The sequence below is a fragment of the Lonchura striata genome, chromosome 2 (assembly GCF_050655825.1).
Source record: "Lonchura striata isolate lonStrDom1 chromosome 2, ASM5065582v1, whole genome shotgun sequence".
NCBI classification, from domain to species: Eukaryota; Metazoa; Chordata; class Aves; order Passeriformes; family Estrildidae; genus Lonchura; species Lonchura striata.
The window spans coordinates 68,177,687-68,205,624 of record NC_140704.1 but is presented as its reverse complement, the minus strand read 5'-3'; the positions used below and the strand labels follow the sequence as shown (position 1 = coordinate 68,205,624).

The following is a 27,938-nucleotide window of genomic DNA, read 5'->3' as shown; positions in this document are numbered from 1 at the left end:
TGAAGGGTAAACACGTAGCTCTGCAGGACTCACAGAAAGAGACCCTTGTGTAAAAGCTGAGTGCCCTTCTTGGAGATGGGTTCAATGTATGACTGACTTGTGGGGGCAGAAAAATCATCATTTTAGTGAAGAACAGATGTGAAATATATTAACTGAAGCCCTCTTCTCTCTAAGATTTCCTTCAGCAGCATCCCCCTCTCCTATCTTCTCAAGGACTCTATTATTTCACACAGGAAAAAGAGTGATTTGCTCTCACTCTCAAGAGATCCACTAGGTTTTATATTTCACTTGTACTTTCTAAGTAATTGATTGAGGTCCTGGTCCTTGAAACCAGAAAATATAAAGAGAAAAATAAAGCTTAGGGCCTGTTATATTTACCATTATGGCCAATGAAGATAGAAGCAAAAGTCTTTAAAAATAAGTGGGCTGTTCCAACAGTGAAGCCCCCAGTGAAATTGCTGTCTGACTTTCTTCACAGAACAGACTGGAGTTTCCAAAAGTGTTACCCACCCACAGCATTTACTCATCTGAGTAGGACTTTGGCATGTGAGGACTGGTCAAACTGACTTCTCCTCAAAAAGTTTTCTAGAGGTGATTTGGATTTAGGATGCCCAGACTGGAGTGGCTTCCAGAATCCTGGTTTTCAAAAGGGGCTGACCATACATTCTCCATCCATCAAATTTAACACCCCCCTCTCCTAAATAGCTTCTCTCGATCATGATCTCAGTAGCCTAAAGACAGCAGCCCACAATGGTTTTCCAAAAATAACATCAGCAACTTTCAGTTTCAGGATTTGTAAATGCTTCTGTAATGGTCCTTGGACTTCCTCAGAAATTCTCCAGGGGTAAACAGCTCACACAGATCACAGGGAAAAGATTTCCCCTCCCCCCTCCAGATATCTAGAGGGGATGTCCAAACAGTTCCTCTTCTGAGAGCTGCCTTGACTTTTTTCCACAATTAAATTTTCCAGCAAATAATTTGTAAAGTTATGTCACTCCAAATGCCCTTTTTTTTGGTCTTGAAAATGACAAAATATGCTAAGAAGAGATAATGTTCTACCTCATGTGTGCCTACCTGAAGAGTTAAATGTATAACTCTACTGAAATACAGTTTGTTTAGCTCAGCCATGCTGATAATTCCTGTTTAGCCCTTAGCCCCAAGTCAAAGTGTTTCCATGGTCCTGTGACCTGAGGTCTTAAATGTGGTTTCAGAAATGTCACATCATAAGGCCAACCTTTGCACAGCACTGTGCTGTTAGAACTGCAGAGAGGAGGCTGAGAGGGGATTCTTAGCAAGCCCTTTCCCCTGGCATTTTGTCACTCAAGGGAGATTTGTTGAGTGCTGGTTTTGATGGCTTTCACACCAACCCACAGTGCCCCTTGGTCACCCTTAACTCTGTTCAGATCAATACAGAGGGGGAGAAAAAAAGAAAAAAGGGAGATGAGTTGCTGCCACTGCAAGTGCGTGCAGAAATGGGAGTGACCTCACAGATTTAAAGGGGAGGAGCCTTGGTTCATACGTGTAGGGATTTTCCCTATGAGGAAAACCTCAAGAAAAGCCTGGGGGATTCCCCAGTCTGCCTTCAGAAATATCACTCTAGAAGCAGTCACAGCTTCACTCTGCTCTCACAGTCCATCCTGCAGAGAGGCACACTGTTGCTGCTCTGTGATCGAAGCAGTAGAAGCCATGTCTTTGGGAGTCCACGCTCTGCTCATCATCCTGTGCAATGGTAAGTGGACAGCCCTGCAATTTTCCTTCTGGTATTTCATGTCTGTTTTGTGGGCATATGTTTTGGGAAGGCAGGAAGGATTGTGTAAGCAATATTTTTTAAAGGTGATGTGTACCTGTGCTTTGCAGTTTGGTGCTTGATCCGTGGGACGTCTGTGATGATCCCAGATGTTGCTGTGAGGTGTGCTGAGGAAGTGGTGCTGCCCTGTAAAGCTCTTCAGGACTCCTCAATCTCCTACCAGACAGCGTCTTGGTATAAAGTAAGAAAAAAGTCTAAGTTACTTGAGCAGTCTGCTTTGCTTTCCTACCTGATATTGGCTTGTCTTGTATGGAATAGGTTGTTTTCTGCAGAGGAATCCTCCCATTAGTGCAGTAGAGAGAAGGCAGCACTGCAAACCTTTGAGCTGACCACGGGGAGCAGGCTGTTTGGAGATAAGCTATTTGAGCATGATTTCCTGAATTACTCTTGGCCTGCTTTTCTATCTAATTATTGCTGGCTTCTGTGGATCAAAATTCAGGCGATGCCCCATGTACAACCTGCCAAATGCTACTCTAAAGAGGAGTCTTGTGGGATTTTCTTCAAAGCAAAAAAATGGTATTTAAGCCTTGGAACATCAATGATGTTGCTCTTGTTTAATCCCCTGAAAACAGGAGATGATTTTTTTCTTTGAAATAAAAGAACTGAAAAAGTACTTGCTATTCTTTAGGAAGATTTGACTAGTGGGGTGGGCATAAGGGCAGAGTGTGAGCAGAAGGCAGATGGAGAGCTAGAAATTCTGAGTTATCTCTTTGCAGTCATGAAGTAAAAATCACATCTTGACTGCTCTGATTCAGTTTCTCTCTCCAGAGCAGGAGAGCCCTGCTGACCGCCTGTGTACAGGAGGGGTTACAGGAATCAATCAGCTGATGAGTAGAAAAGTCCCACTCAACATTACCAATATGAAATTTCTAAGAGAGGTGGAATTGCCCAGTGGTGGCTGTTGACTGTATGGCACCATAAATTTGCACCTCAGTGCAGAGCTTCAGCTTATGGTGTGAGCTAAATTAATGGGAAAAAAGGGAAGGTTTTGTTCTCCTCCATTCCCCACTCCCAGCCATACAGTCCTACTGCTTATCATGGGCCACTCCTGGTGGTCCTCCTGTTACCTGTTAAATCAACTCTCTGTTGATTGTTATAGTAGTGGAAAATCAAACTGCAAATAAAGATTTTGCGGTTTACAAAGTTGAATTACTTTCCCATGTGATGGGAGAGCAATGGAAAGGAAGAGGAAAAAAAACTTATTTATGGGTGTTGAAAACCGTTAATTTATCTCTGCCGGAACCTAAAGCCACAGCCTTGGCTCCCTCAGCAGTTCGGTCAGATACAGTTTTAAACTCATTTCCTACAGTAAACCAAAAAAGAGTGTTTGCTATTAGATACGGCTTCTGAGGTTGAAACTTGCAGTGCATCTGAATTTCATTGCTGGTACAACAATGAGCATCTGCCTACAGACCAGATGACAGCTGTACCTCAAAAGAGCTGTTGTGAACATCTGACTGCCAACCCACCATGTGCAGCATCTTTTTCCAAATGGTTGAACTAAGCACAGGTGCTAAACAGGGAGGAGAGAATAATGCTTTTGGTTGAACTTTACTATGAGATTTGGAATATGAGTCAACTTATTCCTTTTTGTTTTATGCCTCAAAAACTGGACAAGAATCTATATTTTCCATCCAGATATGTGCTAATTATTGAAGGCTCCTTTTCTCCCACGGTGTCCAGGAAGGGCATGGAGCCCATGGAAGGCAAACAATGCTATCTGGTGGAGCTGGAGGAGTTGAAGAGAAGGGGTAGGGGGTGGGGAAGGAATAAACAGAGAGGCTGACAGGATCCCAGAAAAGTCTCCCCCAAAGTAGTGTTGGAAGTCAACAAAAACAAAAACAGGCTGCAGTGTGGAGATCCTCCAGAAGCATGTGCTTTCCCAAGTTCAGTGGAAGATGGGAGGCCCAGGTAGCAAACAGCAGCCAAAAGCTATTCCCTGATGAAGTATAAGGAAAGCCTACAAACCCAATTTTATGTTGCCTTCTAGCTCTTTGCAGTTCCACCTGGGCACAAAATGACTGCACATGCACAGGAGGGTGGTATTTGATTATGCCTTTTGTGAGGGCCCTCTCTGGTGCTGCTTCCCCTTGCAGCAGTCATGCTGTGACAGTGTAGAGTGCCACTGGATGTCCCCTGCCCTGTCCCTATAATACCCACTCCCTCCATGGTTTTCTTGCTCTTCCTGCTTCATCTGCTTTGCTCAGGAAAAGACTGGTTTTCCAGTGTCCATCATGACAGAACCTCACACTTACTTTCTCTGCTGACACAAAAAGTAACAAAAGTCTAGCTATTATCAGGTCTTGCCACAGTCCTCAGGGGCTGATGGCACCAACTGTAGTACTGCTGTCTTCTGTTTGCTTGTCCCGTGAGAGAGGTGGGAAGTGGGGACAGGCAGATGGTGACGCCAGCCCAAGCCACAGCTGCAGCCATATTAGGAAAAGCAGAGCACCAAATCTAAAAAGCCTGACCCTCCATGGAGAAAAGCAATCTAGGCTCAGTGTTTTGTGCTGAACAAGCAATACTTCTACTTATGGGGCTAGCTAAATAAGCAGTGGCTTGAAGATCTTTCTCCTCCCTTCTCTACACTTTGGCTCTGTGCTGCTGTCCCCACTCAACACTGCAAAGGAGGGTGAGGGAATGGTGGTGTGTGACCAGGCTTCCCAACACAGGTAATTACTCTGTTATTTAAAAACAACTACTGAAGGATTAATCAATAAACACCACATATAACCCCAAAGGACTAATTAAAAGGTAATTCCAACAAATTGTATGAAATTTCAGGCTGTAAATTTCAAGCAGCTGTTAGGTGAAATCTTTTGTATGAGGTCACTTTGAACTGTGAAGTAAATGCAAGCAATTAACCTTTGCTTCTGTTACTTAAAAAAATGATGGTGGCAATGTTACAGTGCTGCTTGTGCAGCTGTTTGCACAGGGTTAATGTTTGGTGAGCAAACCACTCCTTCCCACTGGCACCTCTGTGTGCTCAGACCAAGTGAGGGCCAGTTTGTTACAATCTGCTAAAAAAAAAAAAAAGGTTGTAATTTAAAAGTATTTGCTGTATAGAGAAGTTATTGCATAATGGAGTTAATATTCTGGTGTCAAAATCCAGCTGGGTGTAAAAAAGGTTTGCATTCAATTCCTTTGCTTTTGCTAATGGATGTGTTTGAGCTGCTGTGCATCCAGGATCATTGGAGCTAATTATCCTCATGCAGGAAGTCACCTGTGTAAATAGGTCTCTGTAGAATCAGGACCACAGTCAGTCAGCTCAGACAAAATGATTTTTACTTAAAAGTATAAGAAGTAGGTTGCCTGAACACACTGGGGAGAAGGTAGAGCACCAAGTCCTCTTCCAGCCTGGTGGAGTTCTCCTTCCATTCACTATGAGGCCATGGAAAAGAATTCATAATGATGATAGTCTTAAAGTGTGGTATGTTTTTAGGAGTGCTGATGTCCTGCATGCCATAAAACCATATATGAGCAGCATGGAAGTTTGCCAGCTGAGAACTGAAAACTAGGTCTTTTTTGCCTAAGCACTCAGGCACTGGGACTTGTCTATGGAAATGCTGGTTTGAATCTCTACAGCCCACCTGCAAGACAAGAATCTGGGTAATGAAATTTTACTTACCTTTCTGCTGTGTAGGGCTATTGAAAACTGAACAGTTTCTCTTTATGAAGTACATTGAAAATGAGAATCACTTCATAAACCTTTATAATTATCACTTTATATCCAGCTTGAAAATCAAGTTTAAACACACACAAAAGAAGTCCCAGTAGGTATTACACTATTTTCTTCATGTGATAGCCAGAAGAGTCTTAATCTAAAATAAATCTTGAGGAAGAGAAAAGAAGGCTGTGCTTCAGTGGAGAGAAATCTGTTAACATTACAGCACTTCCTTGAAAAATATAAAATTATGGCAGAATAAGAGGGGGAAGTCATATTACAAAGTAAGAATAAACATTTAATATTGACTGCACCTTCCTTCAAAGGAAACTACTTTTGCTAAAAGTGCATAACTGTGATATATTAGCATAGGTAAATATTTGCAAAATTACTTCAGCTGAATTTCTAAACTACACAAAGAAATGCAGTCCAATGCTCCTCAGATGTCTATTCATCCCCAAGTAGCTTCATCACATTAATGATTTAGACAGAAAGGGAGCAGTGGAAATGATTTCATGATCAAAACAATTTTTTTGTCTGACATGAGCTAAGACTGGATGCTCTTAGCTAAAAAAAAAAAAAAAAAGAAACCAAACCAAGCCAAAGCAACTAAACAATAGTTTAGTTGTTCAATCTGTGTGAGTGAGTCAAAGGGCTTTTCCAGCTGGCTCATTTGTAACACATAGTTCCTTCACTGTTGTTTTGGGGTTGGGTTTTGGATTTTCTTTCCTCATCTGCCCCCCTGCTCCCCCACCTTCTCTTTTTACAACACACTCAGAGTCCACTCACATGTGCCCACAATTTATGTCTGTTATTTTCAAATTTAACTTTGGTATCTCAACATGACACTGTATAGGAACCATATGGATGCACCTTTAGCACTAATCAAATGTGGAAGCATTTTATTGCTGAAAAATACACTTATTAAGCAGTTTCAGCTCAGTTGTGTTTCGTTATATGTTGGCTATTGGGCATTGCCAGAATTCTATATATTTTGCTTCAGAAGATAAATTCCTTCTGGCCATATGTTGATTTTTAGCTCTCTGTAACAGTCAGAAATTTCAGCTTGGTCATTATGCCTGGTATGATTTTAAACAAAACCATTTTTACAATTCTCTCACCGTCACTAGAAAGTAATCTGATGTTAATATATTCCACATTTAAACTGACATCAGTTTTGGACCTCAAAAATTTTTGCTGAAATAAAAATTTTCGTTTATGAGAAAAGTGGTTTATATTGGAACTTTGATTTACCTGGAAGACAGTGTACCACTTCAGTGTGGGAAAAGTTTGATGAGAAAATTTATTTAATGAGAGCAGAGAACATGAGTTAATGTGAGAACTGCTCACTTGCACATGTTCATGATAAAATTAAATATTAATTTATTAGTTGGGTGCAAGCACTACAGCATGGGTGAATTGCCATTTTTAGGGTAATGCTGTAGTGGTTTTCAAAACAATAGCTAAAACCTAGCCAGCTAGAACTGAGCAAAATGTTCTTCCTCCTTCTTCCATCTTGTTTTTAGTTCTCTGAAAAAGAAATATTTGCTGAAGACCACTTTAATTATTGTACCTATTTCTCATAATTCATACAGTCAGAGAACAGAAATATATCATCTCAGTTGTATTTTCAATCAAACATATCCCATTTTAATATCCACTGTTCTTACCAAAAAGCTCCGGGCTAGGAGAAACTTAATAGGAATCAGTCAATTGATTAGAGAATATATGTGGGAAAATCACAACCTTTTTACACCATGTGTTTCCAAGATTTTGGGAACTAGAATAATTTTCAATTAAACTCACTAAAACCTCACAACTAGAGCTGGCTCCTCAAGGCTGTGTCCAGTTTAGTCCTGAATATCTCAAAGGATGGATTCCACACCCTCTCTGGGCAGCCCATTTGAGTGTTCAACCACCTCTAGAGTAAAAAAGGTTTTTCTTTTGCTTAAGTGGAATTTCCTGAATTTCAGTCTGTGCCCATTACCTCTTTTCTTGCCTCTGAAGGCCACTGAGAAGAGTCTGGCTTTGGTTTCTCTGTCCCCCTGTTAATCAGGTTGAGTCAATACTGATAAGATGATCCTTAGCCTGGTCTCTTCCAAGCTGAACTATCTCTTCCACCTTCTGCTCATGTCAGATTCTCCAAGATATTATCAATCTTTGGATCTCCAAGATACTATCCACCCTTCACTGGGCTCCCTCAGGTATGACCATGTCTGTCTTGCCCTGGGAGCCCAGCACTGAACCCAGGACTCCAGGGTGCATCTCAGCAGGGATTGAACAGAGCCGAAGGATCACCTCACTTCAGCATTTGCTGAAGATATTCTGCCAGGTGATTTTTGAAAGTCTGCCACAGATGTTAAATATCAACTCACATTTCTTCTTTTTTTTTTCATTTTCTTAATGGCTAGTGTTATGCAGATAGGCACAATTATTTTGCCAGGACGTCCCTGTTCTGGGGGAATTAACCCCCAGGAGATTACATGCTAAGAAGGCCCTTTTTATGAAAATAGATGTAGTAGAATTTTCTACCTGTTCCCACACAAATCATCATTTACGTTTTGCATTTTGGTAAAGCCATTAGCAGCAAACATGGGAGCAGGAACATGCTCCTTTTCTACTCCATTTGGAGGTGGGGAGCAGAGGAAGCTGGCATGCTGCATTTTGTTCAGCAGTGAGGTGTAAGGGACACGAAACACAAATGAAACGTGAGAAGAAAAGATTTTTTTTCACTGATTAAAGAAGAGGATTGTCCCTACACAAGTGGATTGCTGTCTCTGGCAGTGCTTGCTTTGATCCCTCTAAGCTTGTGTGGAATTAATTAGGTAAAACCCCCAGCATTTACCTTGGGCTGTGGTATCACCTGGAGGACACTTGGCATGAATTAGTGCTGGTTTATCAGAAGCCTGAGCTGCAAAATGATCTGTCCAGTGAGAGAGTCTGCCAAGTAATTCACAGGAGGTGGCAAGCAAAGCATTTTTGTAATTTTAATTAGGTTTGGGGTGGGAAAGAGGTTATCTTGAATAGAGCAAGAGGCAGAACGATGACCTTACTGAATATCTCATGTACTTCCTTTTATACTGCTGGGATATGAGGACACACTCTGCAAATTTGCTCAGATGTTTTCTTGCTATGTAGAGAATTTTAAAAGGGAGGGGGGGTGTTTTGTTTTATTTGGGTTTTTTTTGTTTGTTTGTTTGTTTTTTTTTGTTGTTTTTTTTTTTTTTTTTCTAATAAGATAACAGGAGATAAGATTTCTGTGGAAAAAGGCTTGGTTCAGGCATCAGAGAAAAGGTTGCTGTGATCTCTGAGTAGGGGTGGATGCACTGCTTGCAGAGGCTGGAAAAATGCCACCAGATGTCTCTGCAGCCTAAAAAATGTTGGGATGCTGCTGGGCACGCAGCACGCCTGCAGTCTGCCTTGCCTGCCCTTGCCCTTCAGTAAAGAGGAGGTTTAATGGAGGAAGAAAGGCGTGCAAACCCTGAATTAAACCCACACATGGCCCCTTCCTCCTCCGCCTCCCCAAACTCAAGGTTCACAACCCTCATCCGGGTCACCAGTGGCTTCTCAGCAAGTGAGGGAGCCAGATTAGGCCACAAAGTACCTTGTTCTTCTTGTTTGGGGGAAAAGCATGTTAGTACAGTTTCATGACACCAGTTTGCCTTACACAGAGCATGTCTAAGGCAAAATTCTGAGAGTCTTCTCTGCAGGGTCACCATCACTGTGCTTGCAACAGCAGCCAAGCGCCTTAAAAAGCTTTGGAGGCAGTAACCAGTCCTACCCCTCACTGTTCCCATGAAATAGGGAAGTTCAATCATTTACCCAAAATCTCGCTTGGAATAAGTGCATGGTCAGGCATGGGATGCATGGACTTAATTGAGCTCTCCCTTATAGGAGCAGTCCTGATTGCAATTGCATACAGAAAGATCAAAGTGTTTTCTCATTCCCAGATCTTAGCCACAAGAATCACACCACCATTTACCACCCAGGGCAGCAATTCTTTATGCTGCCAGTAAATGAAAGGAAAAGAAAAAAAAAACAAAAATCCCTAAACAAACCCAAATTTTTGTGTGTAGCTCAGACCTCCTATCTGCAATTTAGGTCAATGGAAAGGGCAGTCAGGCAGGTTTATTTTATTGCTCTGTGTGCAGTTTTAAATTTCACTGAAGAAGGGGGTGGGAAGGGAAGGGAAGGGAGAGTGGCAAAAATTAGATCTGAGGGAGGTCAACTATATCCACTTAACTGCTATTGACCTAGTTGTAACCAGAGCTGAGCCCAGCCTGAGTATTGGAATTCCTCTGGCCACATCTCCGACAATATGCAAGGCCTGAAAATACCTAAATCCCTGTGGCACAGTGAAGTCCCTACAGCCTGAAAACCACCATAGATACTGCTTGTCTTGTAGCTGCTTGGGGTGGAGTGTAATAAGAAAGAGAAGATGGGGTAAATTGACTGGGGGATTAAGGGGAAGATTCTTCCCTCTTTCTGGGTAAAGTGTGGAAAGCCCCAGGAAATTACTGCTCTGTGTTTCAGTTGATGCACTGAAAACCCCAAAACCTTTCTGAGAAAGAATCTTTACAATTAAGGAAATTTTGTGCTTTAGTCTCATTCCTCAGTTCCTGAAAAGTTCCCCAATTTGAAACCATTTTAGGCTGCAAATACAACAATGCTGAAGGGAGCATCAAACCCATACTTCTCTCCAGACTCTTGAGTGTGCTTTTCTCCTGCAAACACATGAAAGAGAAACCAGATACTCCTAACCTCAGTATGAGAAAGTTGTGTTAATTTTAATAACTTACAGTGTAACTGTTATACCCCAATGCAGTAGCTATGCTAATAGAAAGTAAGCACCAACATATGACCCAAAAATGTGTCTATTAAAATAAAATAATAATAATAAAAAGCCTTGGCTTACATTAGTTATACATTTGGCTGAAATGCTGAGCCTTGGACTTATGAGTTGGCTCTCACTCTGCTGGTCCACAGAAAGATTGAATTCATTACTTGTGAAACCTTTATGGAGGGCATGCTGCCTCAAATCCCAGGGAGCAACTTCGATGAATAAGAATGGACACAGGCTAATTCAAACCCTTCTTCCATCTTTCAAATCAACTTAGTGATTTCTCTCTTCTTTGTGGTTCCCAGCCAATTGTCATTTTCAGTGCATCCTATCGCCCTGCAGTACGAACTGTTCTGGGAATACACTTCATTCCTCCAGCAGCCTCTCGGCAATGCCAAGAATGTAGCTCTTCTGGTTACAATTAAGAAATTCAACATACAAATGCTCCCCAAGTGCACCAGAACCTGCTTGTGACCTTCACACAACTGAATCTGAAGGAGTCAAAGCAATTTTTTGTTCCAGTTCTTTGGTTCCAGTCATGAGAGGAAGGGAGGAAAGGAAGGGGGGAAACCTCCATTCCTCCAGAGAGGCAGCATGGTTTCAGGGGTCAGCTGCATAGAAACTGGCACAGGAAGGTTCAGTTTCCAGGGCTGCATTCCCACAGAGAACTCTGGGCTGTGGAGCTGCTGGGAGGATGCCAGCCTGTGCTTGGCAGAGCCCTCGTGCAGTGGCACACTTGCTGGGTTATCAGGTTTAATTGTCACCACTGCATGGCAGAAGGTGTGCTGGCAGGGCAAGCACAGGCAGCAGTGGAGCCCCCCTGTCTGCTGCCATGCTCTCCTGTGCACCTCTGGTCCCCAGGCCACAGCTAAGCACCTGGGTAGGGCTGCCTCTTGCTGCCTCTCCTCCATCCCCATGGACTGTCTCTCTCAGTGTGAACTCTCCTGGGGCCTCTGCATAAGCCTGCTGAGAGCAGACTCTACCCCTGCCTTCTGTCATGTTGCTGTCCAGGTGAGGCAGCTTAAGCAGTTGTTACAGAATAGTTCTGTAATTCTTATTTATATAGTCCATTTAAGCAGAACCCCATATACTTTTGGCTTGCAAGCATGAACATATTAAATGGATTTGTAGTTGTGCTCCCCCCGCCTCTCTCTCTTCAGCCTCTGCATTTTCAGCCATAAGCCGGCTTTAAAATTTTCTTTACCCTAAAACTGGGGATGACACTGTTGCCCAAGAAGAAAGATATATTTGTGTTTTCCAGATGGCTGGAGATAGTGAAAGAATAGCATGGGAAGTCCTTGATGTGGAATCTCATTTTCCAAGAGAAGCTGGGGGGTCTTTGGAGCTCTCCAATGACACCTCCTTTTCACTGAGGATCAAAAATGCAACAGGCGGAAACAGCGGGACGTACAAGTGCGCTCTGGGGGAGCAGAACGGAGAACACAATCTGAGCAGCACAGTCACAATAAAAGTAACAGGTACAGTGCAGCGCTTTGACTGCCCCATGCTCTGCGTGGCATGTCAGGAAGGTAACAATTTTAAAATATTTTACAAACACCAGAGCAATGTAACACTGTGCTTTATATTTTAGGCTGCCCTGGAATAGAAGAGGACAAACTAAAAAAATACAAAAGCGAGCTCTTCATGCTGACTTGCCTTGGGATTTTTTACTTGCTGCTCATCTTCTTTACTTGTGTAAGTAATTCTTTTTCTCGTAAGCAAGCAAAAATACCAACCAAAACACCCCCACTCATTTTCTCTGCTAGCACTGCTTTAACACAGCTGGTCTGAAGTTGGTGTCCATACTTAATTTATTACTAAACTCAGGTACATGAGGAGAGAGTTCCAAAGAGAGCAAACTGCGCCCTGATCTAGCTCTAACTCAAACTATCAGTTATTTTCCTGCACTCTCACTGCTCATTTCTGCTTCCAGTTACTCTGTGTAAGCTACTTATCAGTTTAAGGGCATGGCAACAGGTCTTCTGGTTTAGTACCTGGGAACAGCATTTGTCCAAGATGGAGGCACAGACCCCTAGGAACCCTTCCCACCTGTGGAATTACTTAGTGTGGTGGCATTATGGACATGTCCAAATCCACCTGCTTTTTGCCTCAGTTTCCACACTGGTAAATTGGTGTCAACCCCATTTCAGATGAGCATTTTTGTGAAGTCACGTCTTTCTTGTTGAACAGACATTTTAAAATACATGGAGAAAAATCTCATTGGAGAGTTTATCCATATCTTTACTGCTGGATGGTAGTTCTGGGAAAGGAAGGGAGAGGAGGCACTTGGGAAGTTCATTCCACAGAAGAAAAACTATGCTTTGTGTGCAGTGGCAGTGAAGTCACCTTTCTCAGAGGTAGCAAGAATCTTGGGTACCAGTACAGTGCATCACTGGCTCCATTTGTAATAAAAACAAAACCAGAACCAGCCTCAGCATTTTGGGAGGTCAGATTTAACTTTTGCTGCCTGTTTCATATTTTCCTTCTTGTTTTGCTCCTCAGCAGATGAATCATAACTGTTGATCAGAGTGTATCTAATTAGCTGTGCTAAATGTAGCTTTCCATGTATCTTCAGGGAGCAATTAAATTTATGCCTCTCTTTTTTAGATTGACAGTTCTGCCAGTAATTTGTGCCATTCAGACTAAAATTTGACGAGATAAATCTTGTAGGAATTTGTTAAGCTGGAAGTATGAAGGCAAGGATATCACTCAGAAGAGACAGATGCTGCACGTTCTTCTCAGTGTCCTGAAAGAACTTCAGATCTCTACAGAAATCTCTCCTCCCTTACAAAAAAAGTCCCAGTTTTAGTGGTACAGTTATAAAAAGCAGAGCTGTGTAGTGAAGATAATCGCTCTGGTGGAATTATGTGTATCTTATTTTTGGATGAGGCCCTGTTTCAGGTATCAACTTAGCTTTCATCAAAATTTAATACTGACCTGATCTCACAAGTGAGGTTCATTATTTAAAATGCCTGTTAAGTTCTTACAGGTTGCCTCGTCCTCTTCTTTAGTGAAGATTGTGCTTTATCTCCGCTAAACTCAATAGCAACATTCACTTTAGAACTGGTTGGCAGGACTGTGGCTTTACTTTGACAACTTGATGAAAATATTTCAGGGATTGGCTTGCATTAAAGGCAGGTAGAAGTGCACTTGCAATAGCTTGATGCAAGGCCTGTTGAGATGAAAATGTGAATCAAATATAAATTTTATTTTTTCACTGAGGCTTTTGTCCTATAAAGTTAATTGATTTAGCAAGAAACAGCAGCTTTTATTGGTACGGGGTGCCTCCAGTGACAAACAAATGGAAAAGGTGTAATGAGCTATAGTTAGCAAAGAGAAAAAGGAAAACCTCCAAAAGTTTTTTTTAATTGTCTTTCATAGGAATTATCAGTTTTAAGCTTTCCTTTGTGTTTTCTCTTTTAGACATGTCTAAGAAAAGAGAGTATGTCTCCCAATTACCAAAAAAACAGACCAGATATGAAGCACATGCTCACCCTCATCAATGTACATGAAATAACAACTTTCCAGCATTTAAACAGTGACAGCACTTGCAAAAATGAGCTTACTTCAAGTTCTGTCTAAGTTGACGTTGATGGCACTGCGGACTCATCAGTAAACAGAAGCTGGGTGGTTCAGTGGTATGAAGAGGGAATAAATGATAATATATGGTCTCTTCAGAACAGCCTGGAAGTACAGGTACCTTGTCAGTGATCTGCTTGTGCTGGACAAGCCTTTGACAAGCACTGTTATGCACAATGGTAACTTTTGAGAGTTAGTTAGCTAAGAAATACCTTTACAGCTACACGTCATGTTACAATGCTGCTATGAGGTTGTTATCAACTTTATTTCACTCTGCTGTGAAGCCCTCCTTTTGTGAGCAAGAATATGCTTCTAAGATGAAGACTGAGTTATAGGGAGGCCATGGCGGTGCAAAGCCAGCAGATGAAGCTCTTCACTGGACTGATATCTCCCACCCTTCCAAAGCAAACACAGCAGGTGCTGTGGTATGAAATGATAAGTGTGCAGGGCTGTCTCTGCTCTGAGCCTGATCCTGGATGGAGTTCCTTTATTGCAAATGAAATGTAATCCATCATGTAATTTTCAAGTAGACTGAAGAGGTGACTTCATGCTCTTGCACTGGATGGATCAAAGCGACATTCACTCTTAAATCTTAGAGTGACAGACAGGCTGAGAAGGAAAATCTTCTCAAAATCTTTCTGGACTGAATGAACTTTTTATATCAGCAGGAAAAATAGGGACATATTTTCCAGGTTAATCTATAGGAAGCTTCAATGAGACTGTTAATCTCAAATAAGAATGAAGAAGACTGTGCTATTACGGACATGTAAAGATGACTTAGTGTGTGCTTTACAAAATGTGGAGCCAAACATATACAACACTTATGTCAGTCAAGCTACATGAGTGATGACCAAATCCATGGCTTGGAAGAAATCAACCAACCGTGTCTTTGTGATGTACTAAGTTAGCTATGAGATACAGGAATGGAAGATGGGACATATGGGCTTCTGGTGTTGGCAGTGTATGTATGTGAAAAAGGACATGAGAAAAGCTGAACTCAGGCACACCATAAAGGGGAGAGAAGATTTGCCCTTTTGGACCAAAGCAAGTGATCCTAGGCTCTGAATCCAAGGAACCTTCCTCTATGGGATTACTTGTGCAGAAGGTGAAGGAAGGGACTGTGGTTGCTTATGCCATAATATCAGAATTTTAGCCCAAACATCAGAACTTGCATACCCTAAAGTGCACAGTCTTAAAAAAAAACTTCAAGAACTGACCAGCAACCTTAGAATTTTTCATTCAGTTTGGAATTCCAGGCTGTTGACAAAAAGACCTTTCCATAATCCTTCAACTAATTTTGAAGTGTTGATGGGAAGAAAGCTGTACATCACTCAGCACTGGCTCTGTGAGCAGGGTAGATGTCTGCATTGCTGGAGTCCAAGAGGCTCCTGACCAGAATGACTTCTAGTTACAAGGGATATGCAAATTACTTAGAACATAGTAAAGTAATGCCACATTGCTTTTTATTTTTTCTGTAATTTTTACATTTAAATGTGTGTAGGATACTTGAAATAAAAATTCAGAGATATCCTACCATTTGGTTTTGTGTGCTACATTTGGCAAATAAACCCAGGATCAATTGCATTTTATTTTACAACTAGCATAATTGCATCAAATAAGGTAGAGATGTGATTCAGCCTCTTCTGCAGGAAAAAAGCATGTATGTGTGTATAACTGATTAAGTAATGGATAATTTTATGCACTTCTAAGGACCTAGCACCATTTAAATTTTCATCAAAATTTTTCTTTCTGTCCGAAGTACATTATAAAACACTTGTTCCATACCAAAGGCAAGTCATTAGGAAAAACACAAGGGTGTTTCAGTCTGCCCACAGTTACTTTTAAGCATGGCCCACCATCCTGGGTGACCTGTAGGTTTAGGAGGCAAAAATATGAACTGAAGGCTTGTGTGTTTCTCCATTTGGTCAGAAAGGCTTAATCTCCAACAGTCATAGTTTGTTGAGGTTTATTATCATAGAATGCTAAGAGGTTGGAATGGCTCCTAAAGATCATCTAGTCCTAAGTCTCCCTGCCATGGGCAGGGACACCTACTACACCAGGTTGCCCAAGGCCTTATGTAGCCTAGCTTTGAATACTGCCAGGGATAGGGCATCTACAACCTCCCTGGGCAACCTGTTCCAGGGCCTCACCACCCTCACAGAAAAATATTTTTTCCTAATCTCTAGCCTAAATTTCCCCTCTTTCAATTTGTATCCATCAGTCCTGTCTTATCACTACAGCTCCTGATAAAGAGTGCCTCTCTGGCTTCTCTGAAGGCCCCCTTCAGATACTGGAGGGTTTCTATGAGGTGTCCACAAAACCTTCTCTTTTCCAGGCTGAATACCCCTAATTTTCTTAGCCTGTCTTTGTAGGGGAGGAGCTCCAGTCCTCTTGTCAACTTTGTGGCCCTCCTCTGAACTTAGTCCAGCAGTTCCATGTCCTTCTTGGGACCCTATAGCTGGATCCAGGTGGGGTCCTCACCAGGGCAGAGCAGAGAGCCAGAATCCCCTCCCTCACCCTGCTGGCCACTCTCCTTTTGATGCAGCCCAGGATTCCACTGGGTTTCTGGGATGTGAGCACACACTGCGCTCATGTGAGGTTTTTGTAAAGTATCACCCTCAAGTCTTTCTCTGCAGGGCTGCTTTCAATTGCTTCTCTGCCCATCCTATGGGTGTGTCTGAGATTGCCACGATTTGGGTGCAGGGCCTTGCACTTCGATTTGCTGAACTTTATGAGGTTTGCATAGGCCCACCTCTCAAGCCTGTCCACATCCTTCTGGATGGCATCACTCCCCTCCAGCATGTCTAACACACTTGGTGTTGTCAGCAAACTTTCTGACAGTTCATGCTCTATTCCACTGGTCATATCACCAACAAAAATGTTGAACATCATTGGCCGAGTACTGACCCCTGAGGGACACCACTCATCACTGGACAATGAACAGTTGGCCACAACTCTTTGTGTGTGGCCATCCAGACAGTTTTTTATCCACTGAGTGTCCATCCATCAAATCCACAACTCTCCAATTTGAGATCAGGATGTTGTGCGGGACAGAGTCAAACACTCTGCCTAAGTCGAGGTAAGCAATGTCAGTTGCTCTGCCCCTGTCCACCAACACTGTAGCCCCATCACAGAAGATCACCATATTTGTCAGGCACAATTTCCCCTTTGTAAAGCCATGTTGGCTGTTATCAATCACCTCTGTTTTCCATGTGCCTTAGCATATTTTCCAGAAGAATCTGCTCCATGATCTTGCCTGGCACAGAAGTAAGACTGACTTGTCTGTAGTTCCCTCGGTCTTCTGCTTTCCCTTTTGTATTGGTTTTACATGGCCTGGTTTTTGGTAGCGGGGGGAGGAGCACAAAGATGGCTCCTGTGGGAAGCTGCTGGAAGCTTCCACCATGTCCAGCAGAGCCAATCTGTGATGACTCTGAAGACGGATGTGCTTGTGGCCTAAATTGGGCCAATAAGAGAGGTTGGTAATGCCTCTGTGATGACATTTAAGAAGAAAATCAAAACAAAGTGATAGGTTTTGCTTCTAGTCAGAGAAAAATATATGAGGGAAACAACATGGAGACACCAAGGTCAGTGGAGAAAGAGTGGAGGAGGTGCTCCAGACGCCAGAGCCAAGATTCCTCTGCAGTCTGTAGTGAGACCATGGTGAAGCAGCTGAGCCCCTGCAGCCCATGGGCATCCACAGGGGATGCAGAGATCCACCCACAACCTGTCAGGGAGGTGCCCATGCTGGAGTGGGTGGATGCCTGGAGGAGGCTGTGATCCAGTGGGAGACCCAGTAGAGAGTGGGGGTCCCTGCTTCCAGGCCATGCAGCCTGTCCTTGGAGGACTGCACCCCATGGAAAGAGAGACACGCATTGCAGCAGTTTTGGCAGGGCTGCTGCTCATGAGAGTGGATCCACGGTGGAGAAGTTCATGGAGAACTGTACCCACAGTCTCACAGGGGAAGGACTCCTCTTCCAGAGCAGTGGAAGGAGAAAATCTCAGTGTTGAACTGACCAAAACCCCAATGTGCTGTTGGTGAGAAGGAGGGAGGGGCTGGCAGGGAGTTTTACAGGCTTATTTTGTTTCTCATTATCCTCCTCTGATTCTGTTTATAATAAAATTCACTTTGCAATTTAAGCTGAGCCAGTTTTGCCCTTGAAGTGTTTCTCCTGGTTCTTATCTCACTCATGAAGCATTTGTTAGCTTTTCCCCTCTCCGCTGCCTAGCTGTAACAGAGGAGGGTGAGCGAGTGACTCTCATGGGTGCCTGGTGTTGGGCCTGTGTCAAACTCTGACATATTTTTTAAAAATGGGGGGTATATTTCTTCTTCCAGTCATTAAGAGCTTTACCTGACTGCCACAATTTCTCAAAAATGGTAGATTAGGAACTTTGCTAGTTCCCTCAGGACCTGCAGATGATTATTGTTGACTCCCATGGACTTGTGCATATTCAAGTTCCTTAGATGGCCTCAAACCTGAGAGGGCTCAGGGTCTTCACTTTCCCAGTCCCTGTGTCTTTCTTGTTTGGGTGGTGTGGCTGGGACACTTGCTGTTGAAGAATGAGGCACAGAAGTCATTGAGAACCTCAGTCTTCCCTTTGTCCAGTGTAGCCAGATCTCTTGTTTCCTTCAGGAGAGGGCTCACATTGTCCCTGTTTTTCTTTTTCTTGCAATATATCTATAGAAGCCCTTTCTGTTATCTTTGATATGCCTGGCCAAATTAAATTCTAACTGGGCCTTGGTTTCCCAAGCCTTGTCCCTAGCTTGCCATACAATTTCCCTGTATTCCTCCCAGATCGCCCGTCCTTGTTTCCCCTTCCTGAAAGCTTTGTTTTTCTCTCTGAGCTTGCTCAGCAGCTTCTTATCCATCCATGAATGCCTCTTGTAATTTTTCCTGATTTCCCTCTTGCTGGAATCCATTGATCCTGAGCTTGGAGGAAGTGATCCTTGAAATTCAGCCAGCATCCTTGGGCCCCTCTGCTTTCCAGGACTCTATGGAGTAGGTCCTTCAAGAGGCCAAAGCTTTGCACTCCTGATGTCTGGGGCAGTGATTTTGCTGTGCCCTGAGGATCTTTATCTCCACCATCTTATTGTCACTTACAGTGCCTTGGAGCACTGCATTTCTCACCAGCTCCTCCTTGTTGGTGGGCACTGGGTCCAGCATGGCACCTCTCCTTGTTGACTCCTCAGTCACTTGTGTAAGGAAGTTGCTTTTACACATTTGAGGAACCGCTGGGATTTCTTTTGCCCTGCCATGTTTTCCCTCCGACAGACATTGAGGAGGTTGAAATGCCCCACAAGGACCAGGGATTAAGAGTGTACAGGCATCCATCTGCCTACAGAGAGCTTCATCCACACCAATCTCCTGATTGGGTGGCCTGTAGCAGACTCCCACTATAACATCCCCTGTCCCTGCTGTCCCCCTTAATCTTCACCCACCAGCCCTCAGTGGACTCCTCATCCTTTTCCAGGCATTGACAGGGAAAGGATGGTCATTGACAGCAGGGCTACATTCCCTTCTCTTCTCCGTAGCCTGTGCCTCCTAAAAAACCTGAAACCTTCCATTCCAAGGCTCTAGTCACAGGAGCCATCCTACCATATCCCTGTGATGCTGATGTTGTCATCCCCAAGCAGGTGTGTGCACATCTTTAGTTCTTCTATTTGTTCCCCATACTCGATGTGTTTGTGTAGAGGCATTTGAGCTAGGACCCAGATAAAGACCCCAGCTTGCTGGCTGGAGTATCTGGGATGTCTCTGCATTATCTTTTTATATTTTTAAAATATCTTTGAATCATGTTTTTAGGAGCCCAGAGAAGAGGAAGGATGGGGAAATTCACTTGAAAAAAGTTGATAATTAGTCAGCAGCAAAGGCTGAAATGCTTTTAAAGTTATTTCCTCAGAAGGATAAATAGGATCAGATCAGATAGAACAGAATGAAAAAAAAAAAAATGGGACTTTTTGCAAAGAACGATGCCCATTATTTTTTTCCTGAGCCAAACTGTCTGCAGTACAGAAGACTGGGCCTGAGGCATCAACACTGTGAGTCAAATCTCAGGCTTAGAAGTTTTAGGCTGGTTGATTCTGGGGATTTGCTGTAGGCCCAGCTGTGCAATAGAAGTGATCATGTTCAGGGCCACTTAAACGTGTTAAATTGTTTAGAAGAAGTAAAGCAGAGAGAAAGTCTTATGCCAAGATGCTTCACTGAATCACGAAACTGGAGAGAAACAGGCAACTTCCTAAAGCAATGAAGGTGCCTGCACATCTGGGGCATAAAGGACACAAAGAAGCTTTTGTGGCATTGTAGGACAAAAACTAACTGGAATTATTATGAATCAGAAAGAAGAATATAATTATATATAATACTATATATAAGTATATTTACTACTATATATATACACTCTATATACTAATGACTCCAGCACTAGCAGGAACAAAATTTTTAAAAAATCATATATTGCCTGACAATCTTGCAGAATAAAATACACATGTTGTTTAGCATAGTATCTCCAAAGAGAGTGCTTTCCTTGCAATATGGATCTGTGGACCTGAGTAACCTGATTCAAAAATACTGCCACAGCTAGCCCAGCATAGAGGAGATGAGCACAGAGACACGTGCTTTAGACATTATTGAAGGGAACATGCTTCTGTTTGCACAATCGAAGGACTGTTTTGATTACACAGGATAATTGCTCTGCTGGACAAAAAGATTTGTTTTATTTTCTAACACTCTTCTTATTATCTATGTCCTCAGTTTTATAAAATAATGTAATAGCATAAGTGTGTGCCTGAACTGCTCTTGACAGTACTTTCTTAAAATAGTTTTAGACTGAGTGATTTATGTTGATAAATCCTTGAGGTGGGAAAACCCATAATCTTTCTTTTATGAATAAAAGCTGCACATCTGGAAAACAGAAATCTGCAAAAGTTTAGATCAGAATGAGGGACATGAGTTTTCCTGACTCTCCTGTGGGTGCCTTAACTACAGGAACTTTCTTGTTATTATTTCTTGTGGGTTTTGTACCTCTTCCATTGATTTTTTTTCTCCCTGTTGCCTGCATTTTTTTACTGTTTTATCCAACAGTGAACTATCTGTGTTCAAAGATAACAATAAGCATTGTGTAAAAAATTACTCATACAGACTGGTTTTGTACACTTGTGATTAAGAAATATAGAGGGAAACACTGCATCAGAAGCTACCCCAAAGAGAAATTGCAGGAGTCACACACTGGAGCTAAATGAATATCCAAAACAGCAGTGAGGGAAAGCTAAAGGACATAATCCACAAAATGCTGAGTGTATGAATTATAGCCCTTAGCTAAGCCTGATTTGTGGGGCTAGTACTTACACAGCAGATAACCCAGGCTGACAGTGACCTTGACAGCACTGGAACAGTAATATTTTTGTAAAGGCTGGACAGCTTTCAGCCTGTTTCTCCTGAGTGGGAGCTACAAGCATGCTTGTGTGCAGCAACGTAGACCAAAGTAATCCTCGGTTTGTGCCTGTCAGTGATACAAACAGAATACGGCTCTTCAGGCATGACAAATGCCTCCCTCCCTTCTTTATTCTGCCCTTGATAAGACCCATTTGATGAGCATAAAGAGCTTTTCCCTAGAGCATGAGTCCCCTTTCTTCCCTCTTTCCATGTGAAGCTGAGCAGCGATGCAGTGCAGAGGGGATCTGATTCCAAGTCTTTGGAGCAACTGCAAATATTTTGTGGCCTTCTCAACCAATACATCTGCCTTTTGGGAATTGCAATTGATTTTTTCTTCTTTTCTCCAGGTGAAGACAATGCTTCTACACTATGTTACAGCTACACAGATGGGTAAATTGTAAGTGCTTTCCCCACAGCTCTTCTTTAAGTAAATGTTAGTGAAACTCTGTTTTGTAGTCTTTTGTGGAACAAATTGCTGGGGGGATTAAAAAGTTACAAGTAAAAGCAATATGAAAGTTTTTGGTTGATAGTCTGTTCTCTCTTCACTTTGCTGCCAAGACCTGTGTTTGCAGTACTCTGCTTTTTGCTGGCTACAGCTGATGTTACTTCTGCATCAAGCTGCGAGGATTGGTGTTAACTCTCTGGAGCAGTGACGCAAATCCTGAAAAATCCACCAAGGGAATGGGCGGTGGCAAGACCAACAGATTGCTGCAAGGAGTGGTGTGTCCTTTGAAGGCTTCATTTTACGTCCCACCCTTTGATGAGTCTTCAAACCCTTTGATGGAAAAGCATGCTATTGTCCTTGGAGCTAAGTTTCAAGTGAATCTTTTACACTGCAACTGAAACAACCTGGGCTGACTCTAAATGTTTGCTCTGTTGCAAGACACAAAAGCCCTAACAAAGTCACAAACCAACCCCATGGACAGATTGAAGGCAAGGGGCAACAAGTGAGAGAAGAGACATCCTAGGGGAGAAAGCAGCTTGGACAAATCCAGCACAAACACAGGCTTTGCTCTCTGCAGAGTCTTTCAGTTGCTTCTGTGAAGGGAATAAGAGCAACCTTAGTGGCTGAGGTTTACTATGTGTTTGCTTTAAAAAATATTTATACTGTGAGCCTTAGTTTCCATGTCTATAAATGGGAGCAATTTGATTCAAGTGTTGCCCTGTGTAAGAGGCAGGGAAACTGGCAATATTTTCTGCTTGGAGCTGAAAGGAACTTTTTGCCCAAGTTGTCCTTCAGGATAGAGAACAGCAGGTCTGAGCTGCTGGACATTACTGTTAAGGGGAAAAGGCGCTGCTGACAAGAGAAACTGGATTAATAAGAATTAGTAAAGAAAAATTCAGGAGTCTCTGTAAATGTTGGGGTCTAGACCAAGTACCTGTAATACAAATGTGTGACTGTTCCCACCCACTCCCTTTTGCTATTTTTGTCCCATCTGAATTCCAGCTCTGCCAATTCATTCTCACATGTGTTCTCAGACTTGGTATCAACACCGACTTAGTCACATTCCTTCCATCTCCTGAGCTGCAAGTGTAGGGCTATGTACAACTAGGACAAATTAACCCCTTCTCTTCATTAGCACCAGCTAGCACACCTCTCTTGACATATAGCTGCTGGTGCTTGTGTGGGCAGCAGGGTCGGTGGGGTTGTCAGCTCCCCAGGTGGAGAGTGTTCTCAGCCCATTGCTGCCAAAATAGCCTGGCTGGTACACGCTAATTATGAGATGTCTGGAGGGGCAGCAGCATCTGGGGCTCTGTGAACAGGAGCACAGCCAGCAGATCAAGCAGGTCCACCTCCTCAGGTCAGCCTCTCAGACCACGTCTAGCTCCATCACCCGGTTCCAGATGCCCAGAACTGCCCCAGTCAGGGGCTACAGTGTTAGTTCTGTGAGGAGAGGCTGAACAACTGGGGTTTGCTCAGCCTGGAGAAGAGATGGGCTTGGGCAGACCTTAAAAGCAGTGCCCCTGTAAATATGAGGAAGGTATCAAGAAGAAACAGCCAGGCCTCTTAGAGTGGTGCATGGTAGGACGAAGACAGGGAATGAGCATAAATTGAACAAGAGTAGTTCAGAGAGGAATATTATTTTCTGTTAGAGGACAGCCAAGCAGTGAGACAGGTTTTCACAGAGGCCGTCAAGTCTGCATTCTAAAAGGTTTTCAAGACCTAGCTGAACAAAGCAACTTGGTCTGATCCCAAACATTGCCTTGCTTTGAGCAGGAGGCTGGAGTAGAGACTTTCTGAGGTCCCTTCACACCTCAATTATCCTATAAATCTATACTTTTCATGTCAGAGAACATTGGTTTATTACTGCTCTTTAAGATCACTGCACTATGAATGGACCACTCCAAGACATCTGCTCTCTGCCAGTAATAACCAAAAGTATCTCAGAGAAAATTTTTAGAACTCAGTATGAAAAGTATCTGTGGGATAAAAGAAAAAATAAACAATGGACAATTAGGCCTCAAAAATTAGAAAGCAAATAAAAAGGCAACAAACTTGATTATTTAAGCTTTACTTCTTCACCTGAGGGCAAATATGCAAGGATACATGGGATGCCATCAGAGAAATTTCTCTGTGTTCTGGCCTTTCTCATTATGAAATAGATCTGACGGTGGCCCTTGCAGGAATTCACAGTCTACATTACATCTTGTATTTGAATTTTCAAAGTGTTCATAAAATGTGACATTTAATAGAGAGAGTTTGTGTCTTCATCACATCCCTGAGTCTCAGAACTCTGTGACTGCACAAGCACACACAGGGGCTCAATGAATCAAGCACATGGTTTCACTGTTTGTTTTTTTTTTTGTTGTTGTTCTGTGCAGCACTTAACCATACTGGGTTTTACATGTGGATAAAAACAACCAAAATAAATTCCTAATCTATGTCACACTGTAGAAAAAGAGCCAGCCTCATGTTTAAACAGACCTTATGATTGCAGACATCAGGTCTTGGGAACTACTGCCTTGTGGAGCTGCAAGTCCACTTTCCTGGCTGGGGGAAGCAGCTTCCCCTTCTCCCTGCTGTCTCACTCAGATCCTATCCTCGGGCTTGCAACTGTGCCCTTAATTTGCCAAAAGCTGAGATCCCAGATCACATGCTGGGACCTTTGTGCTAGGATGAAAAACACTGGTCCTCAGCCTACATCTTTTAGCTAAGCTCTTTTAAACATGCATTTAGCAGGATCTGAGTTACCCAGAAACTCCTTATTGCTGTCTTTTTTTCTTAGGGATAGTAGCAAAACTATATTAAGACTATGAAGTGCCCTTATATTATAGTAAGTGCCCAGGATAAACAGATGATTTGTGTGGGGCTTTCAGGAGGACACCTGGTGCCCAAGAAGAAATGAGAGATTTGTATACAGTAGGAGCTCTTTTGTTAAGTGCATAGTGCAGTATCTACAGACAAAATCAGGTTGCCAGGCCCTCTGTCCTACATAAATACAGTCAAGTGGATTAAGATCCAGGCCATTGTCACTGGTTCACTGCTTTCTACTTAAAAGGACTATTTAAAGTGTTCCTTCCCTTGGGAAAGAAAAAGAAACTACTCTCCCATGCTACTCCCCGCAAAATGCACCCAACATCAGTAAAACAAGACAAGCAACACTCCTACAGCTCCTAAACAACCAAATTTGGCAATGCTTGCAATGACCCTAGAATAAGAGATTCTCCCCTCAGTTCATGCTTCTTGTCACCTAAGCAGGTGTCAAATCTCCTGGGTTTGTCTTGACACAGCTTCTTTCTATTTCATCCATCTTAACAGCTGTAAGTGTCTCTGGTAAACTGTGCTAGTACATTTCTATTAACATTTAGCAAAAGGGAAAAAAAAGCCAGCTGGGCTGACAACAACTATCAGTGTATGAAGATTAATCTTTATATAGCATGCAGAACATGGATCTGTTCTACATCTTCCAGAACAGCCTGTACTTCGTTTCTACTCCTTCTCAACAACAGCCTTTATGCAAAAAAGAATTAAAATTAAAATCACTGCTGTGTTGACACTGCTATTCTCTCAGTCTTCACGATTCATGCTGTAGTTGGCAAACTATTTCTGCTAGCAGCACAGGGGACAACTGGAACTACTCACTACAAATTCCTAGGAAAGACAAAATACAGCTTTGTTCCACTTTGAAGAAATAGTCACAGGTTACCTTATTAATATCTTGTAGTATAGAAAGAGTTAAAACTTTTGCCACATTAAATAGCAACATAATCAAACACATGGGAGGCCTACCCTGACATGAACAAAATGGCATGGCAAGCGTTAAAACTTAGTATATGGTAAATTAGAGATTTGAAAAACATCTCAGGAGCAATTCTAGAAATTTTTGAAACATGAATTAGTGACTTTTTTCATCCTCCGCCCTTTAAATGGTCTGTGAGGATTGGGCATCTTGGAGGAAAAAAAAATAATGTGTCAACACTTGACATACTCAATCCATCCATAAATGTAAACATGCTTGAACTGCAGTTGAGTTTTACTAAAGAGCACGTGGAAGCAATTACCTGAATGTAGATGTGATAAAGAATGGATGAAATGCAAACCAAATGATGCCTTATTACTTAATATAAAGAGACTGTTCTGTGAGATCAAAGTTGTGCAGCACAAAATGTAATGGGCTTCACTAGAGAGATAGGCTTTGGAGATTTGCAAAATGCACAGATGCATTTTGATGAAATGCTAAGTAGACAAAATTAGGGTAAGTTTAAAGAGTTTCCCAGTACCTGATCTATGATCTTCAATAACATCTTTACTCTCCTCTCAACCTTTTGCTGCTCTGTGCTGTACCTAGATGCTGTGAGGCTGGTAGTGAGAAACTTCCCTGGCTTCATCATGGCATCCCAAGATGTGGAAGAAATGTCACCACCAGCACCCCCTGTGGACACAAGAAAGACCTTCTCTGTACATTTGCATTGACCCCTTGCACTGCAGCCTCCCTGTGCCTCAGCCATCACTCTGTGCCCGGTTGCTATCTCAGCACATATTTCTCTTTTGAGTCAATATGTTGAAGAAGGACAGAGAGACAACCTCTCCTAGAGACAAAAATACTGAAGCCGAACAGAAGTCTCAAGACTAATTTCTGAATGTTTTCCTACCACAAGCCATATAATGAAATACAATCCCCATCAAGATCCTGCTTTGTACTTCACCACCTTCTCTGGTGTTAGATTTACTTCTCTATTTCTTTTAGTAATTTGTATTTTTAAGAAACTGCATGCAACAGAGAAGGAGAAGGCACATTGGGAAAGCGGGGTAATGGTTTCTGTATAATTCCACAATAACATCTGAACTTTTTCTTTTGCCTTGCCTTGTCTTCCCTCTCACATGCCCCCATCCTACCCCTGCCCAGGAGCTGCTGCTTATTGCTTTTGCTCAAATTTTTTTTCTGATCATGTAGATTTGATCATCATCTTTGTCTAAAGTCTGAGAGGAGCTCAATGATTGACAGTGCTGGGTCCTCCACATCATAAATCAATGAGCAATAAAGTTAAGTATCTAAGTCAAGCATAGAGAAAGCAAACTGACATTGAACTGTAAGCATTAATTAAAAAGGAGGAAAAAAACAAGAGCACATTTAACTAGGAATGTTGGGTCTTGAGTTATTGAAAGGAATAAAAAATAATGCAAGTATGAAAGAGCATGTACAGAATTAATGCTGCCTATCTTCCACAGCATTAGGTCTTTAAAAGAAATCATATATGCTAAATTCCCAAGGAGACTATCTTCTTTTGTTTTGCAATTACATGTGATAATGGGGAGCATTTTGTGAATGACTCAGATGCTTATGCCTCCAATAAAACCCATGATACTGTACCTCATTCATGCTTATTTAACGATCTTGAAAAGAAAAAACCCAGCAGCACCGTAACAAAATTATGATTGCATTGAACATTTTCCCTTCTCAACAGCTGAAGAATTGTTAAGTATTGCTATTGAAAACTCATTGTTATGCACTATTTTTGTAGTGGCCACAGTGTTCAAAGCAGCTTAGGAAGCAAATATAAAACACACTTGCCACCACAGAGAACACAGAGTTTACAGTGGCTTTGATCATACAAGCACTAATCCTTTCATTTTGGAGGGGTTATTCACAGGCATAAATATTAAAATAATACCAAGTATTGGCACTGTCAGATCATAATTAGATGTGAACATAATGCATTGCAAGACAAAAGAAAGTTGAAAAAATGTAATGATTGAGTACAGCTCACCTGGGTGCTCTAGTAGCTTTTCTGGTTTCCCTTTTCTGTCCTTTCCAGCTTGCTTGAAGTCAAAAACCAGAGACCCAGAGAGAGCCAGGAACAGCAGGGTGGGGACTGGTATCAGTGTTAAACTAGCAGCAGCATGGAGTAATAGCAGTGTGGCTAAAACCACCATCAGCTGGGAGATTCCTTTTCTTAGAGCAGAAATTCAGCTTGCAATGATGACCTAAATCATCTTACTTAAGCTGTTTAATCATTCCTTTCCACCACTATTTTTACCCCCACAAAACTGAACCCCCAACCAGACAAATGAAGGATTTGAAGCTGCTCTTTTGCTAACAGTTAAGCAACTTGTCATTGCTGCAGTGGGAACGAGTTCAGGCCAACATCTCCCACTCAAGACCAAGGCTGGGCTGG

At 42.4% G+C, this 27,938-nt stretch overlaps 1 protein-coding gene and 1 long non-coding RNA gene across 2 annotated transcripts in view; one reads left to right on the top strand and one right to left on the bottom strand.

Annotated features, from left to right (window-relative positions):
- Nucleotides 1–27,630, bottom strand: part of LOC146768290 (uncharacterized) — a 38,436-nt gene extending 10,806 nt beyond the window's left edge. The window contains exons 1-2 of the long non-coding RNA XR_014952725.1: nt 27,531–27,630; nt 1,845–1,977 (exon numbers count right to left, since the gene is read on the bottom strand). This is a non-coding gene — a long non-coding RNA (uncharacterized LOC146768290). The remainder of the gene's footprint in view (nt 1–1,844; nt 1,978–27,530) is intronic.
- On the top strand, nt 1,318–27,574 carry CD83 (CD83 molecule). Its single transcript, XM_021553534.3, has 5 exons — nt 1,318–1,729; nt 1,858–1,988; nt 11,573–11,789; nt 11,903–12,006; nt 13,735–27,574. Exons 1-5 carry the CDS (start codon nt 1,537–1,539, stop codon nt 13,891–13,893), a joined length of 804 nt encoding a protein of 267 aa, XP_021409209.3. The 5' UTR covers nt 1,318–1,536; the 3' UTR covers nt 13,894–27,574.
- Nucleotides 27,631–27,938: the final 308 nt, after the last annotated feature.